Raw genomic sequence first — 24143 nt, forward strand, 5'->3', positions numbered from 1 at the left:
CCTGATCAGGATACACGCCCAGGTTGTGGCAGACCCCAGGGCACTCCCCTGCTCTTTTGAGGGGTGTGAACTGGGGGCCGCCACCTCCTGGGGAGAGTCACTGGCGAGCGATCCCTGTCTGAATCCCCTCTCCGTCCCAAGAAGACAATGGCCTCTTGAGAAAGATAGGGGCTTCAGGACGGCCCACCCAAAGGACGGTCGCCTAGGAGGCAGGAAATCCTTGTGCAAATCCCTGCTGAACAGGCAGCTGGAGGATTTGAACCAGGATCTCCCCCAACCCAGGCAAGTATCCTAACCACTGGACTAGAGAGTGAGGGGAGCCATGCGGCCAGCCCAGAGCCCATTTAACTAAAGTGGAACAGCTTCAACAGGCAAGAATGAGGCGGGCAACCCCCTCGCTAATAGAGAAAGGTCAGGGGACACACACACACACCCACCCCAGGCAAGATTTGAGCCCACCATCTCCAGCACCCCGGGCACAGAGCACAACCGCCAGCCCACAGCGGGTGCTGCGTCAGGAGGAGGGCCACGTACCATTTAATTAAAGCGGAACAGCTTTGAAAGGCAAGAAGGGAGGCAACCCCCAACGCTACCCGAGAAAAATGGGAGCACACACACCAGGGGAGATTCGAACCCAGAGCTCCCCCCACCCCAGACACACAGGCTAACCATCAGCCTACGGAGAGAACTGGGGTAGCCTGAGGCCCGACAACCATTTAATTAAAGTGGAACGGCTTCCACAGGCAAGAGGGAGGCAGCCCCCAATGCAGAACCCAAAAAGCACCCACCAGGCCTCCAGTAGAGACGGATCTCAAGCCCTTCTTAGCATCCGTGCAGGGAAGGGGCAGGGGAATTGAACACATGGCACCCACATCCCACACGCACGGCCCAACCACCAGACCAGGGAAGGAAGGATAGCTCTGGCTTTGCCCAAACAATAGATAATTAATGTGGAAAACCTTCTGCGGGCAAAAAGCAAGGGACCTGCCCACCCCAGAACTGCTGGGGAGATCTTTTCAGAGGTCCTTGCAACAGGCAAAGAGAGGATTTGAACTCTCAGCAGCCACAAGCCAAACCAATAGCCTAATCACTGGACTACACAGGAAGGTGCTGGGATGGCTGACCCAAATAATAGTTCATTAAAGTTGACCAGCTTCACGAGCAAGAGGAAGGGCGCACGCAACCCCCCATCTCTAGAGCCGCGGAACCACAGAGCGTAGGCAGGCTCCAGGAGAGCCCTCTTCAAACCCCCGCAACCTTCCCAGCAGGGAGAAGGGGGATTTGAACGAGCCAGCCTCACAGTCCCTCTGTGAAGCCTAACCACGGGATCAGAGAAGGAGCCACAGCCTTTAACTGCTCCCAGCCGCCTGTCATTAAAGTGTAACAGCTTCAACTGAGGGTGCTCCCCTCGCTGTAGCCCAGGACCCAATGATTAGGGCACTCACCCGGGCGGTAGGCGAGTCCTTGGCAAATCCCTTGTGCTCATCAGGCAGAGGGGCGAGTTAAGAACGTGAATGGGCAGACTGCATCAGACCGATGGCCCAGCTAGCCCACGGTCCTGTCTTCCCACAGCGGCCAGCGCCGGCTGCTTCAAAGACAGTGAACAGAAAAGGCCAATTATCAAGTGATCCGTCCCGTCGGCCCCCTCCCAGCAGCTGGCCGTCAGCGGGCGAAGGACGCCCGGAGCACAGGGCTGCGTCCCTGATCATCTTGGCTAATAGCAACGGATGGACCCATTCGCCACACACTTTCTCAGTCTTTTTTCGAACCCACTTACAGTTTTGGCCCACCCCACCTCCACCGGCAACCACTTCCACAGGCTGAGCGTGCATTGCGGGGCCAAGTACTGCCTTTGGTTTGGGTTAAAGCTGCTGCCTGCTCATTTCAGCGGGTGATCCCCCTGGTTCTTGCGTTGCGTGAAGGGGTAAAGAACACGTCCTGATTCCCCTTCTCCACCCCAGTCGTGACTGGCTAGCCCTCTGTCAGATCCAACCTTAACTGTCCCTTTTTTTCCCAGCTGAACCTGAAGCAGCCCCCAAGCCCCATCATGGACAAGGCCCCCTAACCACAAGGTTAAAAGTTACAATGGCGGGTAGGGGGGCGGCCTCTGCCTCCTTCCCTCTGGGCTGTTTTGTGGAGCGTTCGGCCGGTCCCTAACCAGCTTACGCTAAATGGGTTAGGCACCTAAGTCACCTGAGGGGTTCCTGGCCATGGCTGGCAAGCAGAGGTTGGGAGGGGAAGACGCTGGGTCAATTTCCTTCTCCCCACCTGATGAGCACGGATTTGAATAGAGCTCTGCATTCTCTCAAGCATGAGCCCCAATACTGAAGTAAAGGACGGCCTGAGGAGGCTTGCTCGTTGTAGCTTGTTGGGGCTGTGCCACTTTCATTAAGTAGTAACTGGCCAGCCTTGTGACATGAATCCCTCTGTAGTCGAGTGGTTTGGGTATTTACCCAGTGTGTGGGTGATGCTGGTTCAACTCCTCCCCCAGCTTGCTAAGGAAGGACTTAAACAGCTATCTCCCTGTTCTCAAATATCCAGCTTCTGGACTAAGAGGGATTCTCCTGGGGCGCTTGGGCCCCTGTGGCTTTTATTCTGCTGAAGCTGTTCCACTTACATGACATATTCATGGGGCCACTAGCCCATCCAGCAGCCCCCTGTAGTCTGGTGGTTGTGGTGTGTGCCCAGCATGTGGGAGGTGGGGGTTCAAAGCCCCTTTCTTCTTGCTGAGCAGGGATTTGAACCTTGATCTCTTGCCTCTCAGGTGAATGGCCTAAGTGCTGGGCTCGGAGGTTTTCCTTTGTGGGGGCTCTCTCAGTCTTTTCTGTTGAAGAAGGGTCACGTTCGGTTACATATTCACTGGGGCAAACGCAGAGCAAGTAGGTCTGGGTAGTCCAGTGGTTGGAGGGTGTGCCCAGCATGTAGGAGGTTGGTGGTTCCTATCTCATTTCTTCTTGAAGAAAAGTGAGTTGAGCACTTACATATCTTTCAACCTAAGTGCCTGGCTAGGAGGTCATGGGATGTGGGCTCTCCCTCTGTCTTTTCTGTTGCAGGTGGGCCCCTTTCAGTAACTATTACATGAGAATTGGGCCAGTGCCACTCTGTGACTCCCTTGGTGGTCCTGTGGGTTGGCTGCTTGCCCCCAAACCAGTGAGCTGCTGGTTCAGACCCCCTTTCTGTTTGTTGAGAAGGGTTGGGACCTTGATCTCTTGCCTCGCAAGTGTTCCACTTTAACTGTATATTAACTGGGGCAAAGGTGGCTTTCAAATCCCTCTTTGGTATGGGGGTTAGGAGGCTCACTTGGATTGCGGGTGACCCTGGTTCAAATCCCTGCTGTGTTGGTTGAGAAGGGGTGAGTAACTTAATCTCTTACTGCTCCAGCCTTACACTTTAACTATATATTAACCGGAGCAAGGTAAGCTCTTAAGTCCCTCTATGGTATGGGGGTTAGGAGGCTCACTTGGATTGCGGGTGACCCTGGTTCAAATCCCTGCTGTGTTGGTTGAGAAGGGGTGAGTAACTTAATCTCTTACTGCTCCAGCCTTACACTTTAACTATATATTAACCGGAGCAAGGTAAGCTCTCAAGTCCCTCTATGGTACGGGGGTTAGGGCATTCGCTTGGATTGTGGGTGACCCTGGTTCAAATCCCTGCTGTGTTGGTTGAGAAGGGGTGAGTGACTTAATCTCTTACTGCTCCAGCCTTACACTTTAACTATATATTAACCGGAGCAAGGTAAGCTCTCAAGTCCCTCTATGGTACAGGGGTTAGGGTGCTCACTTGGATTGTGGGTGACCCTGGTTCAAATCCCTGCTGTGTTGGTTGAGAAGGGGTGAGTGACTTAATCTCTTACTGCTCCAGCCTTACACTTTAACTATATATTAACCGGAGCAAGGTAAGCTCTCAAGTCCCTCTATGGTACGGGGGTTAGGGTGCTCACTTGGATTGTGGGTGACCCTGGTTCAAATCCCCGCTGTGTTGGTTGAGAAGGGGTGAGTAACTTAATCTCTTACTGCTCCAGCCTTACACTTTAACTATATATTAACCGGAGCAAGGTAAGCTCTCAAGTCCCTCTATGGTACGGGGGTTAGGGCATTCGCTTGGATTGTGGGTGACCCTGGTTCAAATCCCCACTCAGTGGGACAGGAGGGCCTCTGGCGGGTGAGAGGAGGCCCCTCCTAGCTGAGCAAGAGGCCTGCCACAGGGCCTCTTGCTTTTTTAATTAAAGAGGCAATGCTGCGCTACAGTAAAACCCCCCTCTCACTCTTGTCCACCCTGATCAGGATACACGCCCAGGTTGTGGCAGACCCCAGGGCACTCCCCTGCTCTTTTGAGGGGTGTGAACTGGGGGCCGCCACCTCCTGGGGAGAGTCACTGGCAAGCGATCCCTGTCTGAATCCCCTCTCCGTCCCAAGAAGACAATGGCCTCCTGAGAAAGAGAGGGGCTTCGGACAAGGATGGCCCACCCAAAGGACGGTCGCCTAGGAGGCAGGAAATCCCTGTGCAAATCCCTGCTGAACGGGCAGCTGGGGGATTTGAACCAGGATCTCCCACAACCCAGGCGAGTATCCTAACCACTGGACTAGAGAGTGAGGGTAGTTGTGAGGCTGGCCCAAAGTATATTTAACTAAAGCGGAACAGCTTCGCTATTACAGACGGGTCCAGGGATACACACACACCAGGCAAGATTCAAACTCACATCTGGGGCACCCTAGGCTCATTACCTTATCACTGGACTACAGCGGAAGCCTTATAAAGCTGCTGGCCCAAATAATATTTAATTTATGTGGAACAGCTTCCACAGTCAAGAGTTATGGACCCCCCCCACCCCGCTATTCCCCAAAGACCCGGGCACACCCACCAAGGCTGCATTCAACATCAATCCACAGCCCTTCTTAAGGCAGATAGACAGCAGATGTGAACCTGCCTCTTCCACAGCCCAAGGACGTAACCAAATCCCTGCACTCTGGAGGGAGTGGTGTCTTTGCTTTTGCCCAAGCAATATTTAATTAATGCGGAACAACTTCAAGCTACAAGCAAAAGCAAGGACGCACCCCATCACTCTACACCAGAAACTAGGGCATGCACCTGGGTTGTTGGAGACAAGGCTCTTTACAGTCCTCCATCTCAGTGGGGAATTTAAACCCCTGGCTCTCATAATCTAGCCTAACCACAGGACTACGGGGGGAGGTGCAGGTTTTTGTCAGCCCAAATAATATTTAATTAAGGTGGATCAGCTGCAAAAGGCAAGCCCAGACCCCATGAATAGGAAAGAGGATGAAGGTGTTAGTCAGTCAGTGTCTTGATAGAATGAAGACATATATGGTCATATACAAAGCAGACACTACAGATGATATTGCCCGTGCCAGGGCAGCATGGGTTTACATTATGTCATAGCAGCATTTGATGAGTAGGCGTCTGTAGTGCCTAGCTACACAGAAGAGAATTCTGTCTTGGTACAGAGGGAAATATTTTACACCTGCCAATTTTTGTGTTGACCTAATTGAATGCCTTTTTGGCTAGCATACACACCGAATCTATAGTTTACCCAGATGCCAATTCTGCCTGACTCCAAGCCTCTTATGCTGAAATAAAAATGACAACCACAATTGCTCCTAGAGGCTGGATTCAGAGGTTGTCCTAATACAGAATTCAGTAAATGCTGTAAGAGCATTTTCTACATGCTCAAGTGTTAGTGGGCGGGGGAGAATGTATTAGGTTGTTTCCTCTCTAAAGGAGCATTAATTAGTCTAAAAAAGGACTTAAAATGTGGCAAAGCAGCTGCTGCTGAGAAGAATTTGCCTGCAGAAATCACATGTTAATTATTATATACTTATATAGTTCAGCTTGGAGAAGGAAGGTTTGTACAACTTGCCAGTTTAGACTTTTATCCATTGTCAATGAGCAGTAGTAATAAATCAGAGGATTTTCCACTGAGGTTTATTATATGTGTGCTACAGGAGTGCCAGGAAGCAGTGGTAGAGTGTTTGAGGGGAAATATATAAGCCCTAGGCTAATTAAGGCGTGTTTCTGTATAGACTAGGGAGGGTTGCTACAGGTTAATTGGAGCACCTGTTGTCAATTAAGGCCCTGTCAAGAACCTAATAAAACCCCCTGCTTCAGGCAGTCAGAGGAGGAGAAGAAGAAGAGGAGATTAGAGCTGTGGTGTGAAGACCAGAGTACTGAAGTAAGGGAGATTTCCCCCCTGTCTAAGGAGTGAGAGTATCCCCATTTAAAGGGGATGAGGGTAAGAAACCTCCTGGGGTGAGGAGCAGACTCCTCTCCTGCTTTTCTTCTCTATCACCTTTCCAGGCCACTAGTAGGGCTCTTGGCACCCAAGAGCAGGGACAAGGGATCGTATCTTAGTCCACCCCCCTGCCCCACAAGAAAAGTGCAAGACCCACCTTATGAACATTGTCTGTCTTGGCACAGTGTCTATAATAAGAGACCTGAATAACTGATCATTTGTTTTTTTCTCTGTGTCTCACTGGATGTTTCTCTCCACCTGCTGCTATTCTGTCCCCATGGTCTTCAGTTGGTGTCTGTTCTCCAGTCTGTGTGGAAGTCCCATCAGAGACAGAGGCTGTCCAAGGAACTCACATGAAGCTGCTCTGTATCTCCTGCATGAAAAGAGAAGAAGTTTCTGCAAGCACTGTGGTGGAATGGTTCTACAAGACTGAAGGGGGGAAAGATGAGCTGGTATGTATATTTGCTAACCTAACTCATCGCTACCATAGCCCCTAGTGTGGGGAAAAACCCCAGGTACGGTATGGGGGGAGGGAGGTAAAAAGGCCTGGGAGAATGTGAACTTTGTTTCTGTAGTATGTTTTCAGTGAAGGTCACACAAGGAAACTAAGAAAAGTAAGTGTAATTTGGGTTATATCTATGTGTCACATCTGAAGGTTGATTTGAGGAAGACTGAAATGTCCAGAGGCCACTCACACAATAAAGATGACAATGCTCCTTAAGTTATTTAACTTCACCCTTGCCCTACAGTGGTTTCATTTATATGGCACTTCTCACCCAGAGATCAAAGCACTTGACACACATTCTTGTAACTATCTCCCCCTAACAACTCAATGTATGGATCAGTGGTGATTATTTGTCCTGCAGCAGCACTCAGAAGGCCCAGCTGTGTTCAAGACCACGTTGTGCAAGGTGCTGTACATGCACCTAGTAAGACACAGGCCCTTTCCCAAAGAATTTACAGCCTAAATAGATAAGGCAGCTGAAGGGTGAGGGGGAAACAGGCACCAAAATGTGAACTGACTTGCCCAAAGTTATAGAGTTGGTCAGTGGCAGAGTGCCACATTGTGCATTTTGCCTAATTTTGTTTTGCTTTACCCTAATTACAGGAGAAGGCAGCAGCCATGTTTCGCCCAGGACCCAGATCCTACACTAGGAAAGCCTAGACAGGCTGCTGACTGAGACTGCCAGAGCAGCAGCCACAATACAGTAACTTGCCTTTGCTCAAACGTCACCATTTGACTTCAGGGTAGCGCTGCACACCGCCAAACAGGGGCGGGGCATGCATGGTTAGATAGGAGGATGGACTGCCACAACTTGTTGTTCTACGATGTGCCAGTTAGCTGGCTGAAGCGTCTCAATATAAATTTTGAGACTTATGAAAGCCATGTCAGAACCAGGAATAGAACCTGAGTCCTAATTCCTGATCTCAGAATTTAACCCAGAGATCTCGCCTTCATGCCAAACGATGCTTCTCTATAAGCAAACCTTGTCCCATTGAAGTCCATGGAATTATAGCCATTGAATTCATTGAGATCAGGCTTTAGCGCTACATAGCTCTGTCACCTGCCCTTTCAATGATGATGGCACAGTGACATCCTTATGAAAGTTACTCCATCATTTGAGTCTAACCGTGCTTCTTGAATATCTCTGTGTGCTCCTTTGAATTCTGTCTGGGAGGATGTTGAAACTCTCCTTCTAAATAAGTTAAAATAGATGCATGTGGATATCCTGGAAAAGAAGCCACCTATTTCTTAGTCCTGAGCACTTGGAGGGCTGAAAATATGCAGCTTTCATATTTTCATATGTGCATATGAAGAATTAAAGTCTGTGTCATCCAGAAAACCAAGCTAGTGGCATAGCAAGTTCCAAATACGTCCCCACTGGTTTGAGCTCTGATCTGGAGGGACCTCTTTGAAAGATGAGGGGAATTCAGGATTGGCCTACCTCCTGAATACACAAATGAGTGTGATTCAGGGTGTTTTAATGGCATAGACTGCTGTCCACTAGGGACTCAGAGGGTCACCAACCTCCTAAACCACTGCACAGAGCTTCTCACATGCTTCTAATAGGCAGTCCATATGCCTGTCCATAGAGGGGGTGAATCTGATTTGTAAACACTTGCCTCCTTTCTTGTGGGTGCAAATAGTAGCAGGTACAGTTTAGCATCCACAATTATTTTTGGGCACAAGTCAGGACAATTAGACACACAAGTACCTGCTCTATGGATACACCAAGTCCTCAAAATGACCTCAAGTGCAGAACAACTTAAGCTCATAAAGCTGAGAGTGTAGAAAGGGAGGCCCAGTTCAGAGCAGGGTGAAGATAAGGCCTCCAATGCCCATGGCTGTGTAAATAAGTCATTACATTTATCATACCACACTTTTTGTTTTCTCTTGCAACACCTCTGTTTGGACTACAATTTCCAGTGCTTATGAACACTTGTTTGTATGTAACATGGTAGCATGATTCAATGGATTAAGCACTAGCCTGGGAGATAAGGGTTCCATTCCTGCCTCTGACCTGCTTTGATCTTGGACAAGTCACTTTGCCTATTGGTGCCTCCTTTCCCTCACCTGTATGATGGACATAATTCCATATGCCCTCTTTGTATAGTGTGTTGAGATCTTCAGATGAAGAGCACTATAGAAGTATTAACACCTAATGCTTCAGGAAGAGAAACTCTATCCCATCTGATAGTTGGGATCTGTCACTAGCTAGAGGGGAATCCCAGGGTGGGGAGTAGGATGCACCCAACAAATGGCTGGGTGACTAATGTTTATCTCCCCCCTGGCCCCCATTTCTCTACAGATCTATGAATACAGAAAAGTACATCATGAATTTCCAAGCCGCTTCAGTGGCCGGCTACAGTGGAACGGGAGCAAAGATATGCAGGACGTGTCCATCACTGTATTAAATGTGACTTTGAATGATTCAGGGATCTACACCTGTAATGTCACCCGGGAGTTTGACTTTGAGATTCATCACCCACTCTTCACAAGCTCCAGATTGATCCATCTCACTGTGGTAGAGGAGGGTATGGAAGACTGGTGGAAATGCCTTGAACTGTTGGGTGTGACCTGCCTTGCCAAGGACCAAGTCTAGAGCAAACCAGACAGTGCTCTTTTCAGTGGTATCTCTGGTGAGGGGTGGGGAAGCTGCCAACAAATAGGTCATTTGCAGATACTTCTGTTTCCCCAGCCACGCTTTCCTACAACAGGACTGACCCAGGCTCACATATGAAACCCTGCACCTGTTGTGCTGGCTGTATTCCCTGTTGTGGAGCTCAAATGTGCCCTGAAAGGTGTAAAAACAAGCTGGGCTCCCCCAGCAGCTCCTGGGCAGGGGAACCAAAGCAGGGAGTGCAGTGGGCTTCCTGTGGTCCAGCTCAGTGCACACACCACTCCCTAGTGGCTCTCAGTTCTAGCAGGGAGAAGCAGCAGTGCAGTTGACGAACTGGTGATGGCTTCCCTCCCTCCCCCCACCGTGTGATTGCTCTCAATCTCTGTCTGTTTCTTTCCTGCTTCCAACTGTGCATTCCTCTTCTTTTCTTCACGTGCCTTTTCCCCCTCAATCACTAAAATGCTGGCCACACTCTACCGCAGTAGGAGTGGTGTCACTGACTTCAGTGGGCCAGGATTTCCACCCCCTATCTGTCTTCATTGTGAATCTCTTTCCCTTCTCCCCTCCAAGTCCTGCTATTTCTTGGCCACCATTAAAAGCCTCTTGATTCTGTAATTTCTAGTGGTCGCCTCATTACTGTGCAGGACATCTAGCAATGCATCAGGGATTGGAAAAATAGAGCACCATGGAAACAAATAAGCATCCAGGATAAGATGGGCTAAAATTGGGGTGCACATGCATCCATGTGTGTGCTCTGAGGAGAACATGATTGGAATTAGTGGCAAGCTTGAGCACATGTATATTTTCACAAGCATGCAGGGTGAAACAGCTGATGGAAGTCTCCCTATATCCAAACCCTGCCCCTCTCAGACCAGGTTGAGATTCTTCCTCCACTTCCGGCAGCTGGTTTGGGGATAGGCGCAGAAGACCTCTGCGCAGGTGCTGCAGTTCAAGGTGACATGCAACTATATTGGCAGGCTCTGTCTTCATTTAGCTACAGCTTCCTAAGCTGCTTCCGAGCTACTCATTCAAATGGCAGTGGAGACCCTGCCCCCATTTTCTGCAGCAGACTCAGAGCCTGCTGGCCTTAGTTCCAATAAGAGAGGTGCTTAAGCTGACAGTCCCTGTATCTTCTGTTGCTCATTCTTGCCGGGAACTCTATCTAGGTGAAAAGAGGAGAGGGCTGGTTCTTAGAGGATGGTGCAATACAAAATTGAATTTCAAAGAGATCAGTGACTTATTTTAATTGTTTCCCCAACAGCTGGAGAAGATTTCACATCCGTCATATCTGAAATTATGATGTATATTCTCCTGGTTTTCCTCACCTTGTGGCTGCTGATAGAAATGGTCTATTGCTACAGGAAGGTTTCCAAAGCAGAGGAGACTGTCCAGGAAAATGCGTAAGTAAAAATCCTACAGACCTCCACACCTGAGCAAGCGTTTCACCCGCAGCAGAAAAACTTGAGGTGTGGGTCAGAGGGTTCACCAGGGGATTGGCCACCATTAAAAACATTTCGATCTTGTATTCATTTCTGTTGCCGCATCTCGGAATCCTTGTGAAAGGTAGCAGGATTGAGCCTCTCCTGAGAGAGGTTAGACTGGGTTAGCAAGGAACAGCGTTACAACTCAGAGTGAAGGCATGTTGGCCAAGCTGTGCATAGTTGGGGTATTGTAAGGCACCTTGTCAGAAGGGGTAGGGGAGACTTTCTCAGGACCTACCTGCACTATGCCTAACTCATGACCATAAGCCTCACACACAGTTTTTAAAGACTGAGGCAAAAACAGTTCCCGTATGACACACGTGGGGGTGGTTCCACTATTTCTACACTGTACGTTTCCCTCCTCCATATGTCTGTCAGATAACCAGGCCCTTTGTGTGCAGTGGAAGTGGGGAGAGGATATTCCTACAACTCTATCTTGGGTCAAACTCCATACCTGCCCTTGAGGAAGGAGCACACCAAAAACTCTTTTGGAAGGGGCATTCTCTGCAGTGAGCGTCACGCTGTGCTTTACTCAGCCAAGGGCAGTTAAGGGCTAACATGTTATAGGTGCTCAGTGCCTCAAAATCAGGATGTTCAAAGAATGCCAACTCTCAACAGGTGCTACCACTGAAGCAATACAGCTTGTGCTTGCAGCTAGCACCCACCCAGGGCTCTCTACCTGTGGTGAGCATTCTCTTTCGATCTGTAGGACTGACTACCTCGCCATTCCGTCAGAAAACAAGGAAAACTGCTCTGTGCCTGTGGAGGAGTAGCCAAGGGTAGATGGGCCATGACCTGCAATAAGGTACACAAACTTGATTCAAAACAAGGGTGTGGCCAGTGCATTGTGCACATGGCTGATTCTGCTCCCTGACTTATGGGACACCCTAAAACCACCGGGGAGAGGTGTAATAAAATAGGATGGTTATGTCATCCTGACAAAAGTCCTGGAGAAATGAGGGGTGGGAAGCTATGCATCCCAGGCTTGCTTTGTGTCCGACACTTCCACCATGGCCCTTGAAGCAGTTACCCATGTATAGCTTATGGGTGCATTAAGATTATTTTTAAAATCTGAATGGCAAAAGACAGATTTGCCTTAGCCTTGTTCTGCCAGGAATGTCAGTATCATAGACAGTGTGCCCTGCAGTAGCTGGGCACTAATATATTTCTCCTCACACACCCTGTGAAGCAGGGCAGGGCTCCATGTTACAGATAGGGAAACTGAGGCAGAGACTCGCTCAAGCCTATAGTAAGGCAGGGAATTGGACCCCATCTCCACTGTAGAGCTGCTTAGCAATTTTCCAGTGAAACACAGCTGAAGCTGGGCCTCTCAGGGGTGGCAAGCTCCCTGCTCTGTGGGAGCCTTGGGATCTCTAAGTGAAATTGGATTCTCAGTCAGAAAGAGAGCCAAAGAGATTTACCAACATTTCCCAGCAAATTGGAGTTCCCTGAAAATTTTGTTTCAGAAACACCAAAATACAGCGTTCCTGAAAGGAAATGCAAAAATTGTCAAGAACGCCAATCTGTCAATAACCATCTCCACATTTCAGCCAGTTAATCCAGAATCCCACACTAGTGCTGAACCATTCTTCCTTTACTGCTGTCCATAGTCCAGCCCTTCACACTTTGTAGGCATTTTTCTAATGCATCCTAGGTCCCCAGGGAACTGAGGTCTGGCTCTGGTTGCTCATTGGGTGTGGTTTATGCTACCCTGACCATCTCTCCCCAATTAAAACAAAAACAAACCAGTTGCTATTTCAGAAGTGTTTTGTAAACATTGCTCCCCCTTACTATTTCCAAAAGATGCTGCAGTATTTCTATTTTCAGATGTAAGACTCAGAGGAAAAGTTTAGAACTCTAAGCCCCATCTCTGTGTTTGATTGCACGCACTATTGCATTTTTAACAATGCAGCTGTCTGTGCAGATTCTCAGGTGCTGTGAGCAGAAGTAACCTCTTATCATGGTACACAAGACCATGCCTCTTATAAGGAAGCCTTAATCACAAGGGGTGGGGGGGGATTCTGTTCCTTGCAGGAACTCTGAAGTTGGAAGGACCAAGTCACTCCAGCCAGGTTTGGGAGAACTCTACAGCACCAGAAGGAAATAAGGGAAAGTGTGAACTTTCTTCCATTTGCCTTGGACATTGCACAGCCTTGACTTTGGCTCCATTTGCTACAGGATTTTCCTTTGAAGCATGCTGAGCAAAGGGGGTTGGGGTGCAGGTAGCACTGCTCCTTCCTAAGTTTTGCCCCCACTCAGCGAATGGCCTTGTAAATTCTACTATGTATTACCCTCACCATATTCCTCTGCAAAATAAGCTAATTTGGCATGTAGCACGTGGGTCTGTCATATTACCCTGACACACCTGGCCATCAGCAAGGTCATTTTAGCATTGTGATCAACCTTTTGATAAAGCCTGAACGCTTTAATTATTAAAGATTAGAATCCCGCTCCACCCCAATGCTTGCTCTCCATGCTGCCCTGGACTGTAGGCTGCTGTTGCAAACCTAGGACAAGGATATGGAGAAGCAGAAGGCTCATAGCAACTTAGAGCTGTGAAAAATGTACAACAGCACTCCGCATGCAGGGAATTAGTGGGCAGCAATCGACATACACAAGCTTGCTGTGCACACCCTGCTCCTGCATAATACAAGTTCCATAGTGTGCTTTGACCTCCAGAACATTTAGCTCATGGTAGCAGGATTTACGCAGCCAGTTAGCACGAGGCAAGCTAATGGTGATGTAGATTTAAGGTCCAGCTTGCTGCATGCCAAGCCTGAATAGCCATGCCCTCAGGCTGTACCACTGCTAATTTAGGATTCCCTGCTATAAACTGCAACAATTCCAAGAAGTGATGTTTGTTTAATTTGGCAACTGTTTGTCAGTTCTGTCTCTCTTAACCTTGCTCTGTTAACTTGTTGAGACTGGTTATTTCCATGATAAGCAAACTGTGTCTTGCAACAACCAGAGGAGAGCAGCCCTGGGAGAGGATACTCCCATTTGAGGACACTTTGCCAATTTCAGGAAGAAAGTTAAAGGCTGGAGCCCCTGAAGGGAGGAGAGAGAGTCTGGGTTAGGTAAGCAAGCAAATGAAACTGACTGTTTATTCCCAAATGGGAAAATGAGACAGCTTTGGAATTTTGTGGAACTTTTTATAACTAATTGAAAGTCATGGTTGGATAGTTGCACCACCTAGAAGCAAACAGTGGTGGTTTTCTCCTATAGCCCTTAATAATGCATTATTTCTTGTGGTAATTATTCACCATGCTGAATACTCAGAGTTAGTCTGATATCTATTATTGCAGAGCAATTCTCTTAAGTTTCATTTATAAACACAGTATATAAACAATTGCAGATACAATAGCAAGGTGGGGGTTTTGGCTTTATTAAATGTAAAACATTTAAGCATGGTGACTGAAGTTTCCCATTCAGAGAAGCAGTAGTCTTAGAATCTGAGATTATTGGGGAAAGCATTTGTCTATATGTAGAAGTGCACATGAGGGTGAGATGCTGCTGAATGACTTGGAGTTCTTGCTTTTAGCAGATATATCCCCTGCTGCAATGACTCTTTATACAGCTTGCAAGAGTTAAGATGAATCTGCTACACTCTTTGCTCCTAAACAGATAAAGCACTAAATGAGTCAGGCATGCTTTCTGCATATGGAATTCCTCTGCTTTGTTACGCATAAATTGTGTTGTGATTTTTAAAGTTAGACAGGTCCAAACCAGAGTTGTAGGTGGTAGTTATTCCTAGACCCAACTAGGATCAGGAGCTGCAGAATACGCTGATTTTTGTAAATCTAAAACCCAGTTCCAAACAGACCTGACCCACAGGGTGTCTGACACCAGATCCCAGGCTTACAGCTTGAGCCCATCTATAGATTAAGTATGCTCCATCAGCAATGCCTTAGACTGGGCACTGGTTTCTTAGAAGCCAGTGTTTAAAATGGAGGAAGAACCTCCCTTATTTAGGTTGTTGGAAGTGTGTGGGTTTTTTTCCCTTTCCCTAGGCCATCTTATTCAGCCTAAAATACTATGGGAGGAATACTAACCCTCAAACCATAGCAGTAGAAGCTAGAGCAGAGGAAGCGTGTCATGACTCCAGGATTCCATGCTTGACTCTGACACTCCCTGTGTAGTGGGACGTGAGGCAAGTCACTTAACCTCCATTTGTTAAAGCTCCCTGGCAGCCCCCTTAGAGTAAATGAAGGGCCACGTTTTATTCCACACCCCCTTCTGATTTTCTAAACTAACCAGATGCTCTTGTGTGTGTCTCTACCCTGTAATTTGTGAAGTGCTCCTATAGATAGACACTGCTACCTTAAGTATTTTTTGATAGGGGGAACCTATCTTTTGGGGAAGCTGTATTAGGACTCCCTATCTTCTGCTTGAAAAGGGGTGGGGGAGGCAGGAATGAGATGGTATTGCCTTAAGGCACAATTAAAGATAATGTGTCTTCTGGGAGGATGATTCTCTTCTCTCCTCCCCCCCAGCCACCCGCATCAGGAAAGACCCCTCTCTGTGTATATGGAAATAGGAGACTTACAATTAGGTAGGACAATAAAAAAAAAACAATACACAAGTCACTGTTGTTTGTTCAATACTTTTTTTTATTCATAATGTATCTTCCATTGTTCTAGCTACTTTACATTGAGATTTGGCTATGTAGCCTTTATAATTCCTAGTTTCCTAGCAGGTAAGTATCTTTTTATCACACCTTGCGCACAGCGCAAAGTTTATTACAGTTAACCAGACAACGTCTCAAAACACAACTGCTGTTCCTTTTTGTATTTGGCCCAGCCCCAGAGTTTGTGTTACTACCACAGACCATTCAACAAGAAAGAGGTGAGTCTTGGCCTGTATCTCTCCCTCCCAGTTTAGAGTTACTACTCAGAGGGGAAATGCCCACCTTGGGGATGATCGTACAACCCACTCTCGTTGATGTGAGTCAATCCTTACTCAAATGGGATTATTTGAAAGAGTAAGGATTACTCACCTGAGTCAGGGTTGCAGGATCCAGGCCCTTGTGTGGGGAAAGGTAGTCCAGGAATGTAGCAGCACTACTTGGCCATGGAGCATTTGAAGTGTGAGCCGTGGAAAAAATAACACAATGCAACCTGCTCATAACATTGCAAAAGTGCCATTAATGTACGGTAGCAAGAGTGCAGGTTGGTGCTTCCATGTTTGTTCTGTTAAGTGTTGGAGGGAGACATGTAGGCTCTCAGGCAGGAATGATACAGATGTGGCACAAGCTCCATCCTTTTGCTGAATAAAGGTGCTGTTTCTTAGCAGCAGCAGCCACCAGTCTCCCACATTCGAGTGCTGCTAGGGCAAATTAGATGGCGCTTGGAAAAAGAACATGCCTACACAGCTCTGGATGCTGCTTTTTTGTAACTCAAAAGATCAGATTCAGGAAGCTGGCCCTTTAATGTTAGCAATGAAACTGACCAAAATGAGTGAGGTAACAATTGTCAGAGGAGGAGGAGCCTCCCTGAGCCATGTGCAAATACAATTCCTTCACCAGAAGGAAAGTCCTTCCCCACCAAAATAAAACATTCATTTCATAGCATAACACAAACTGCTGCAAGGAATGGCCAGCAGCGCAGTCCATTTCAGACAGAGGGAGATTAGGATAGAAAAGAGGTGATTGTCCTGCAGCAGAGAGGTGAGGGAGGGGAGAAAATGGAGCCCTACAAGCACTGTAGCTACAAAATGTGTTTTGGGGGCTAGCTCTCCTTGTGTAGCTAAGGGAATGTTCAGCTAGGGCTGAGCAAGTGGAGGGAGAGAGTATCCCCATTTTGGCTGGTTTGCACATCTAGAAAAAAGCATGTTATGGCACAAAAGATTCACCTATGCTTTAGAAACTGCAAGCAGACTGAGACAGGGCAGGAATGTTCAGTACAGTTCTCTCCTGCAAACACTACATCACAGTAGTCATTTCTCAGACTAGTTATTCCAGACACTTTGGTCTAGGGGTTTCCACCTACAGTCTCGTTTAAAGAAGAACATGGCAGTAATTTCACACCCAGGGCCCTCCTGCTTCTCAAGACCTCAAGCCAGGTTCCATTCTACCACCCCAAGAAGCCATCTGTGGTAGCAAATCAGTACTTAATGGCTTGCAAGCTGCCTGAAATACATGAAACCCACAGAGGATACATGCAGGGTTTGAGGGGGGGAAAGGAAGAGCAGCTTCGCTGACAAAAATATACAGCAGAATTCTACAGTAAGGCGCCCAGAACGCTGCCTCGTAGAATAGTTACTGCAAGGAACAAGGCCCTTCCTCGAGGGTACTGAAGTATTCTCTGGAGAAGGCTGGTTCTGGATGCATGTGGAAGGGGCGTGAGCTATGGAGCATGCAGTGCCTGTGCTTTTTTCCTGTCAATCATCAGTTAAGACCTTGCCCTCAAAGCTGGTACAAATTATCACAGGATGTTCATAACCTGCCTACAACTCAACTGGAGAGACACACGCTCAAGATGACTAGAATCTCATAGGTAGACAACCCCACCCTCAGCCTGTGACGAGCAGGGGGAAAAGCCCATCTCTTCTGGATGGGTCCCCAAAAAGGCAAAGAGGACAGAGCTGATCACCCCTCAGATATCCCTACTCTTTCCAGCAGCACTTGGAGACGGCTGGGCCTGGGGTGAAGGTGAAAGACACTGACCCTCTGAAATGCTCAACACTAACCTCTACTTAACAGCTTGTTTGGTGAGAGAAACACTAGCCTTTTTAGCTTTGGGCTGGATTTGGAGAGAAGAGATTTCCTCCAATTCCACACTCCAGTGCTGATTGATGGAAAAGCCAAAGTCTGCCCTGCTCCAACTCTTCTCCATTCTGGTACTGCTAGCTGCATGGCAGGTGATGAGTGTCCAAGCCCTGGAACACAAATCTACCATGAAGAGGAATGGACCCTGATCCTGTAGGAGAGGGGAGAGTGCCCTGCTCCTAGGTACTGGTAGGAAAGGAATCCTCTCCTGTGTAATTAGCATTCTAATGCATAGAAATTTAGACTGAGGGTTGCCATTGTATCCAGTGTTCACCCCCACTCTGCCTCAGCATCGCAACACACATCTGTTCTGAGAAGCTAGAGTGGGAATGAGTTGAAGGCAATGCTGTAAGTGTTCATGGTGTTGTGCTTCAAGTTTCTAGCCAACACTGGATGCAAAGGAGCCACACCCTGGGAGAGGCTATTTTTGTGAGAATTCGTGCCAACTCAACACACTCCAGCAGTTTGGAGGGCTGCCAAGATAGATAGGCAGTCAATCTCTTAGATGCTTACCTGACCCACATCCAGTTCTATCACTGCTTTCATTCCAATGAGGAGCTGGACCTGCCTCTTTACTTGCGTGGGAATCACTGCAGACCCCTCACAAAATGTCCTGCAGTGCACATCAGCCAACTGGGGTTATGGTCTTGACTGCAGCTGTCCATTTGTAACAACCCCCCACTCCTAAAAACATAGGTTAGGAAAATTAGCTGTTGAACCACTAAGCACATACATTAAGAGGAAATATTAGGCTGAACTGTCCCCTTTACACCTAAGTAAATCTTTGAATCCATATAATTGCTTGGCTCTAAATGAGAGAAGCATTTGGCTTACTCTACCTGACTATTTGTTTATATTTAGGATGGGAAAATGGGTCCATTTAAAGGCTGCTGCTGGTGACAAGCATTATTTCCACCAAGTAGCTTTCAGGTTAGGGCTCAGTAAAGCCAATGCATTATGCCTGCAGCAAAAACCATCTCTTCCTTTTAAACTCTGCATTAAAAATTAAATTTGGGTATAAGGTTATACTCTAGTAGAGATGCACCCCTTCTGCCCACAGATTTTGTCTGAAGTGGAGATGTAATTTCCAGCTCGGGTAGTCATACCTGCACTACCTCTGATCAAGGTAACACGGGCATATCTACTTGAGCTAGAAATTACAGCTCTGGTGTAGACAGACTGAGTGAGAGAGATCTTAGATCGGAAACTGCTTCCAAATTGGCATGTGCGATTTAACCATGCAATCAGCTTTACCAGAGAGCGAAGTAGTCAAAGCTGAAGCATTCCTGTCAGGGTTAGATATTGACATTCACAACTACAGACCAAGATTAAAATATTTACTTACTATGTACGCTGATTTCAAAATTGTGGTTCAGGTTTTGTGACCTTGATTCTTTTTATTTTTGCTTGTCTGTATTTTAAACCCATTTTTTAATCATGATTCTTCCCAGCTAATGGGTGGCTTGTACTATACATTAAGTCTAGAACCCTTCCAAAAGCATGATTGCTTTATAGTCAAGTACACAGGCTGAAATGGTTTCCATTCTTTCTCCACCCCACTCTAACAGGAACACAGCATTCCCACTAATGCCAAAGTTTTGAAATGAGTCAGAGTATTTGTTTGCCTGACTCTCTTCCTCCCCCGCCCCGTTTGCCCACACCTGAACTGCACACTTACCTTAGGATGATGTCTGTTTTACAAAGGAGTAAGTCTTGAATTTATGTAACTAGATCCTAGTTTTCAAACACAGGCACTGTATGGACACTACAGCCCAAAATACCCCTTTTCAGTAAGTACCAATGGGCAGAATGTAGGTACCTAATTTAGGCAGCCAAGTTTGAAAACTGAGCTTAGCAAGGAAACTCCTCCTTTCTCCACATACGGAAAGATTAGAGCTGAGAATCAGTGTCCCAGACAATCTGCCTTTCTATCCCTCCCTCCAACACTGCAGCATCTCACACAGCACTATTTAGGCCATTCGCTATTTACGTTGTATCTGGCAGGTGCTTTAGCTGCAGCACAAAGGGGAGTGGAGTGGAAGGATAAACCCTTTTAAAATCTATTTCACAATTGGTCAGACACTGAAAATCGAACCAAACTGTTCTGCCTGTGAACCTGATTGGTTACTCACAGTGGAAGGACGAGGGCCTGTCGGGGCAGAGTGCCAAACGATCCTCCCCTACACAGGTCAGCACCGCAATAAATGTGTCTGCCCGTGTGTTCAGGGTTGGTCAAAAAGGGTGAGCCTCAGAGAGAAAAGCCCAGGGTGAAAACTAACCTTCACCTCAGCTGTACTTATGGTATCCTCCCTTCCATTTATCTCTGTCTCCATTTTACCACTAGAAACCTCCGCTAGATTATCAAAAAACTTTTAACCATAAGCACACCTCAGGCTGGAATTTTCAAAAGACCCTAAAATAGTTAGGCACCCAACTCCCATTGAACTGCAATAGGATTTGGGTACCTAACTCTCAGTCTTCTTTAATCCCAGGCTATTTGTGTGGGTCAGTTCTGGCTCCTTATCGACATTAAATAATCTACTTCAACCCCAAATGTGGGAGGCAAAGAAATGGGTTTTTTTCTTCACAGCAGTTGGGGCAGAGAAGCAAAGGATGAGGGTCTGAGTTTAAAAAGGCTAGATAAGCAAAGCTAAGAGACAACAAAGGGTACACGTAGCTGAAAGCCAGAGAGGAATTGTTGCCAGTGGACCAGGAAAAGCTTCCTGAGACTAAGGGCTTCTCTATATGTACAGTTGCACTGATTTCACTAACAATAGGATGTTAAACTGGTGTCTCTGCATGTGTGGACACTCTTAACGGCTAGCTTGCAAATTTGCAGGCTCAAGATACACCATCTTGTACCAGTTTGAAACTGGTTATGAATTAATACACAGTACTCTGCAGTAGCTTAACTATAGCAGCACAAGGTTGGGTAGGCCTGTGATCTGCTGGATGGAATAGACTCTTCCAGGGAAGCTGTGGCTCTTGATCAAAACTAGACCCATAGTAACAGAGAAATGAAAACCTTCCTTAGCCAGGGTCCTGGATCCCACCAGTGAGTTTGGGCTCGTCTGTCCTTAGAACAGCAGCAGGACACAAACCCAGCCTCATCACAGCAGGGGGGCACTGCCCCGCCTCAACTTCCAGCCTTGGTCTCTTCTTTCCTCAGTGCTAGGGGCTCAGGCTCACTCTACATTGCCCATTTCAGCAGCAGCTTCTAGCTCCGGCAGGAAATGCCAGGGAGACGTACAGTTTTAAGCAGCATTAAGTTAAATAAATAAGCATAAATACAATAAATTATATAAAGCAGAACATTCCCTAGGTTTCTGGGCATGTTTTTGTCTACAGTCCTTTGCCTTGTCTTTCTCCCCCTTCTCGGGCAGTCTGCTAAGATAGTTATGGTTTGAATTTAAGAGTCCCAGTCATGCAAGACACCAACAAGCCCCACAAAGAGCTTCAGTACTTCTCCAGACAAACTAGGCAGCTAGCACATTTTCAGGAGGAGTGTGTGGATAAATGGCTTAGTCAAACTCCTTCTAGAGCTGCGTAGGCCAGTGCCATATGGTGTAGGAAGGGCCAGTTGCTCACCTTGCTTTTTCAGCGCACGCAGAAGCTAGAGATGAAACAGACCTGCTAGATCATCCAGTACTCAATACTACCCCTAAACAGGGCTGTGTCAGGTGATCTCGCCTGCTTCAAAAAATCCTTCCAGAGTCAGAGACGGTGGAGATAGAGGGTCCATAGACCAACTAATCCACCTGGTAAGGCAAGATGGGGAAGCATGTTAGTCACCACCGCAAATTCCCTCTATCCTTTCACCACGCAAAGGGATGTGCCACTGTTAGAGCTTGATCCTGAGAGCTGCTGATCGCCTGCAGCGTGGGTTAGTGCATCGGACTGATGACATGGGGTTGTACTCCTGGCTCGACTACTGAAACACCTCATGTGACCACTCTGTCATTCAGTTTTCCCATCTGTAAGTAAGTACAATGATACTCATCCAGTTTTGCAAAGCACAACATAAAGGCATAGTGTCCTTCTGATGTCAGTGTGACTTGTGTGCGCTCAGTACCTCAGGATCAGGCTCTACCCGCATTGGGTTCCCATTTGTTTAGTGTGTCCAATAATAATGCCTACACCTTTGCCCTTGCTTCTAGTCTCCTCCAGTCACCGGAGCTTGCTCAAGAGCAATGGGCTCAGGTATGGCATTTTCAAGGCCCCAGCAACTTCACTGTGTCCCTCTCCTGCTCCTCCAAGACAAAAGAAAACATGGCCCACCTGCTGTTGGATTCAAACCCAGACGGACATCTCACCAGCTGCCCAGCTAACATGCCGAGCCCAGTACGTTACATACCCTGAGGCTTCCTCTCTTGACCTCTGCCAGGCTAAAATTCCCGACCATTAAAAATTAATCATTTTAAATTACTTTTAAAAATAAATACAAATGCAACATTTACCCGGCACCACACCTCTGCAGCCTGAGCTGCCTGCTGCGTGAATGCCCCTGTAGCTGCCACTTCTGATAACCCTGGTCCACTCTTATTCTAAAAAGGTTCACTGCAATGCAGCAGGAAACGCACCAAAACTTGCCCCATTTACAGCCTTCTTTCTATGAATGACAATTACCTGTGTGGCTCGTCCTTTCTTCCACCCCACTTCTAACATCTCCAGGGATCAGCGATGCAATGGGAGGGTGCGTGGCTTCCTGATACAGATCTGTTCAATCCGTTTAATTGCAATTGTGGTTTCTTTTTTTTTCTAAAAGGAAGCTGCTCCCTCTCCTTGTGAGTTTCCACCAGAGGTGAGATGTATTTAAGTCGATACTGGTACATGCCAAATGCCCTCACCTAGCCCACTATTATTATTATTATTATCATCTTTTTTGGCAGAAGGAGGGTTAAAAATAGTGAGCAACAAGAAAAAAAACAACAGGGTGTTGTATCAAGTCAGAGCCATTAAGCTTTACATGCCTCTGACTGGGAGGTGAGCACAGATGGCCCTTTCAGCACAGCCGCAGCTCCTTAGCACAGGAGTGGCTTATTGACAGGGACGCAAACGCATGGAGGGTCGAGGAAAACAGAGTATGTAAAGGGGACATTGTCAAGTGGTAAAGAACCAAAGGGCCAAATTCACTGACTTAAATGAGATACGCCAGGGTCTGGATTTATCCAGGAATACTGAGTAACAACCCACGTCAGCGCCCCTCTACTTTGCCATTAATGTAGCTTCTAGTAATAAAAAGTGAAATGTTACATTGGGAAAACCTGGTTCAGTTTCTGTGCTTCACTCAGCAAAATTAGGCTGGCCAGTTTAATGGCGAGTTGCACCCCTGCTATGGCATTCTCGCAGAGGGCTCAGAACAAACCCCATTTGCTACTGAATGAGAACAGTTTCCTGGAGAATTCTCATGGGTCAAAGCCTGCTCAATTCAGTAGGCTACTCTCACAAGGGACTCATGTCTTCTAGCAAAATCCTTCTTGTCCTCAATGGAGCAAGGTAAAGTTGACAGTGTCCCCTTCAAATACCTGTTCAACATTCAGATACCCTCAGACAGGGAGAGGGAGGGGGAGGGGCATTTGCGCCAATTCTTCCCTTTAAAACAGACAGACAGACAAACAGCCAGGAATACACAGAAGAGAGGTACATGGGAACAGGTAAGCAAGAGCTGCACTCTCCCGGACAGTGCCTCAGTGCTGGGAAAGCACAGCCCCACCATCGCATCCAGTCCTACCCCACAGACGCTCCAGTTCAGCCAGTGTTGGAGGTCTGCACCCACGCTTCTCCTCCTCAGTACATAGGCTTTTTTCCTCTTTTAAAATCTGTATATAATATATATATATATATTTATATTCTGTATATATATATTTATATGGTCTATATACACATATTGCACACAATCCTCTGGCCTCCTGTGTGCGCCCCTGTTAGTGGAAACGCTTCCGTTTCTCCTCTGGTTCCGACCCATAGTCGCGCGACCCGATGCCATTCTGAAGGTTTACTAGTGAATCCTTCATCTGCAAGACAAAAACCACCCTGAGCGTTTGGCTGCTGTAAAGTCTTGGAGGCGCTGGCGTTTTGAACCTAGGCTCCCTGCCACAGGCTAGCGGAAGGCGTTCTTGTTGCACTCCTTGGCTTGGTACCAGAGTGCCGGGGCTCGAAGCGGCAGGGAGTGAGAGGTGCACTGCCAGCCAGGCAGATGGAGTGACACAGAGTGACAGCTAGGACATAGGTTTCTGACAGAGGCACGTTATTAAAATGATACTGGAAGCAAAAGATGTTACGAACTGCAAAGTCTGTACATACAGCCCCCTCTCTGTGGGGGAGGGTGGATACCAACCAGCAAACAGGTAGGGGCAGGGCGGAAGTGTTCAAAAACATCATCCCCCTGCTCTAAAGTACACTAAAGGATCTCTGATGCTCACACAGAGCAGATCCCCTCCATCTTTAAGGTCTCACGTGGAAGACCTGCACTTAGTAAGCTGCATGGGAGTCAATTTGTCTATTCTACCATGGGACTGTGGAGAGCT

General features: G+C 47.4%; 2 protein-coding genes across 5 annotated transcripts in view; one reads left to right on the forward strand and one right to left on the reverse strand.

Annotated features, from left to right (window-relative positions):
* Nucleotides 1-6578: 6578 nt before the first annotated feature.
* On the forward strand, nucleotides 6579-13305 carry SCN3B (sodium voltage-gated channel beta subunit 3). Its single transcript, XM_077839873.1, has 5 exons — nucleotides 6579-6699; nucleotides 9058-9283; nucleotides 10631-10769; nucleotides 11560-11655; nucleotides 12885-13305. The coding sequence occupies exons 1-4, from the start codon at nucleotides 6601-6603 to the stop codon at nucleotides 11621-11623; spliced, it is 528 nt and encodes a 175-aa protein (XP_077695999.1). The 5' UTR covers nucleotides 6579-6600; the 3' UTR covers nucleotides 11624-11655; nucleotides 12885-13305.
* A 10235-nt stretch (nucleotides 13306-23540) lies between these two features.
* GRAMD1B (GRAM domain containing 1B) overlaps nucleotides 23541-24143 on the reverse strand; it is a 143079-nt gene continuing 142476 nt past the window's right edge. For all 4 annotated transcript variants that reach the window (XM_077839768.1, XM_077839767.1, XM_077839769.1 and 1 more), the window contains one exon: nucleotides 23541-23630. In XM_077839768.1, the coding sequence (XP_077695894.1) occupies nucleotides 23541-23630 (90 nt within the window). The remainder of the gene's footprint in view (nucleotides 23631-24143) is intronic.

Source organism: Eretmochelys imbricata, chromosome 22 (genome assembly GCF_965152235.1).
Source record: "Eretmochelys imbricata isolate rEreImb1 chromosome 22, rEreImb1.hap1, whole genome shotgun sequence".
NCBI lineage: Eukaryota > Metazoa > Chordata > Testudines > Cheloniidae > Eretmochelys > Eretmochelys imbricata.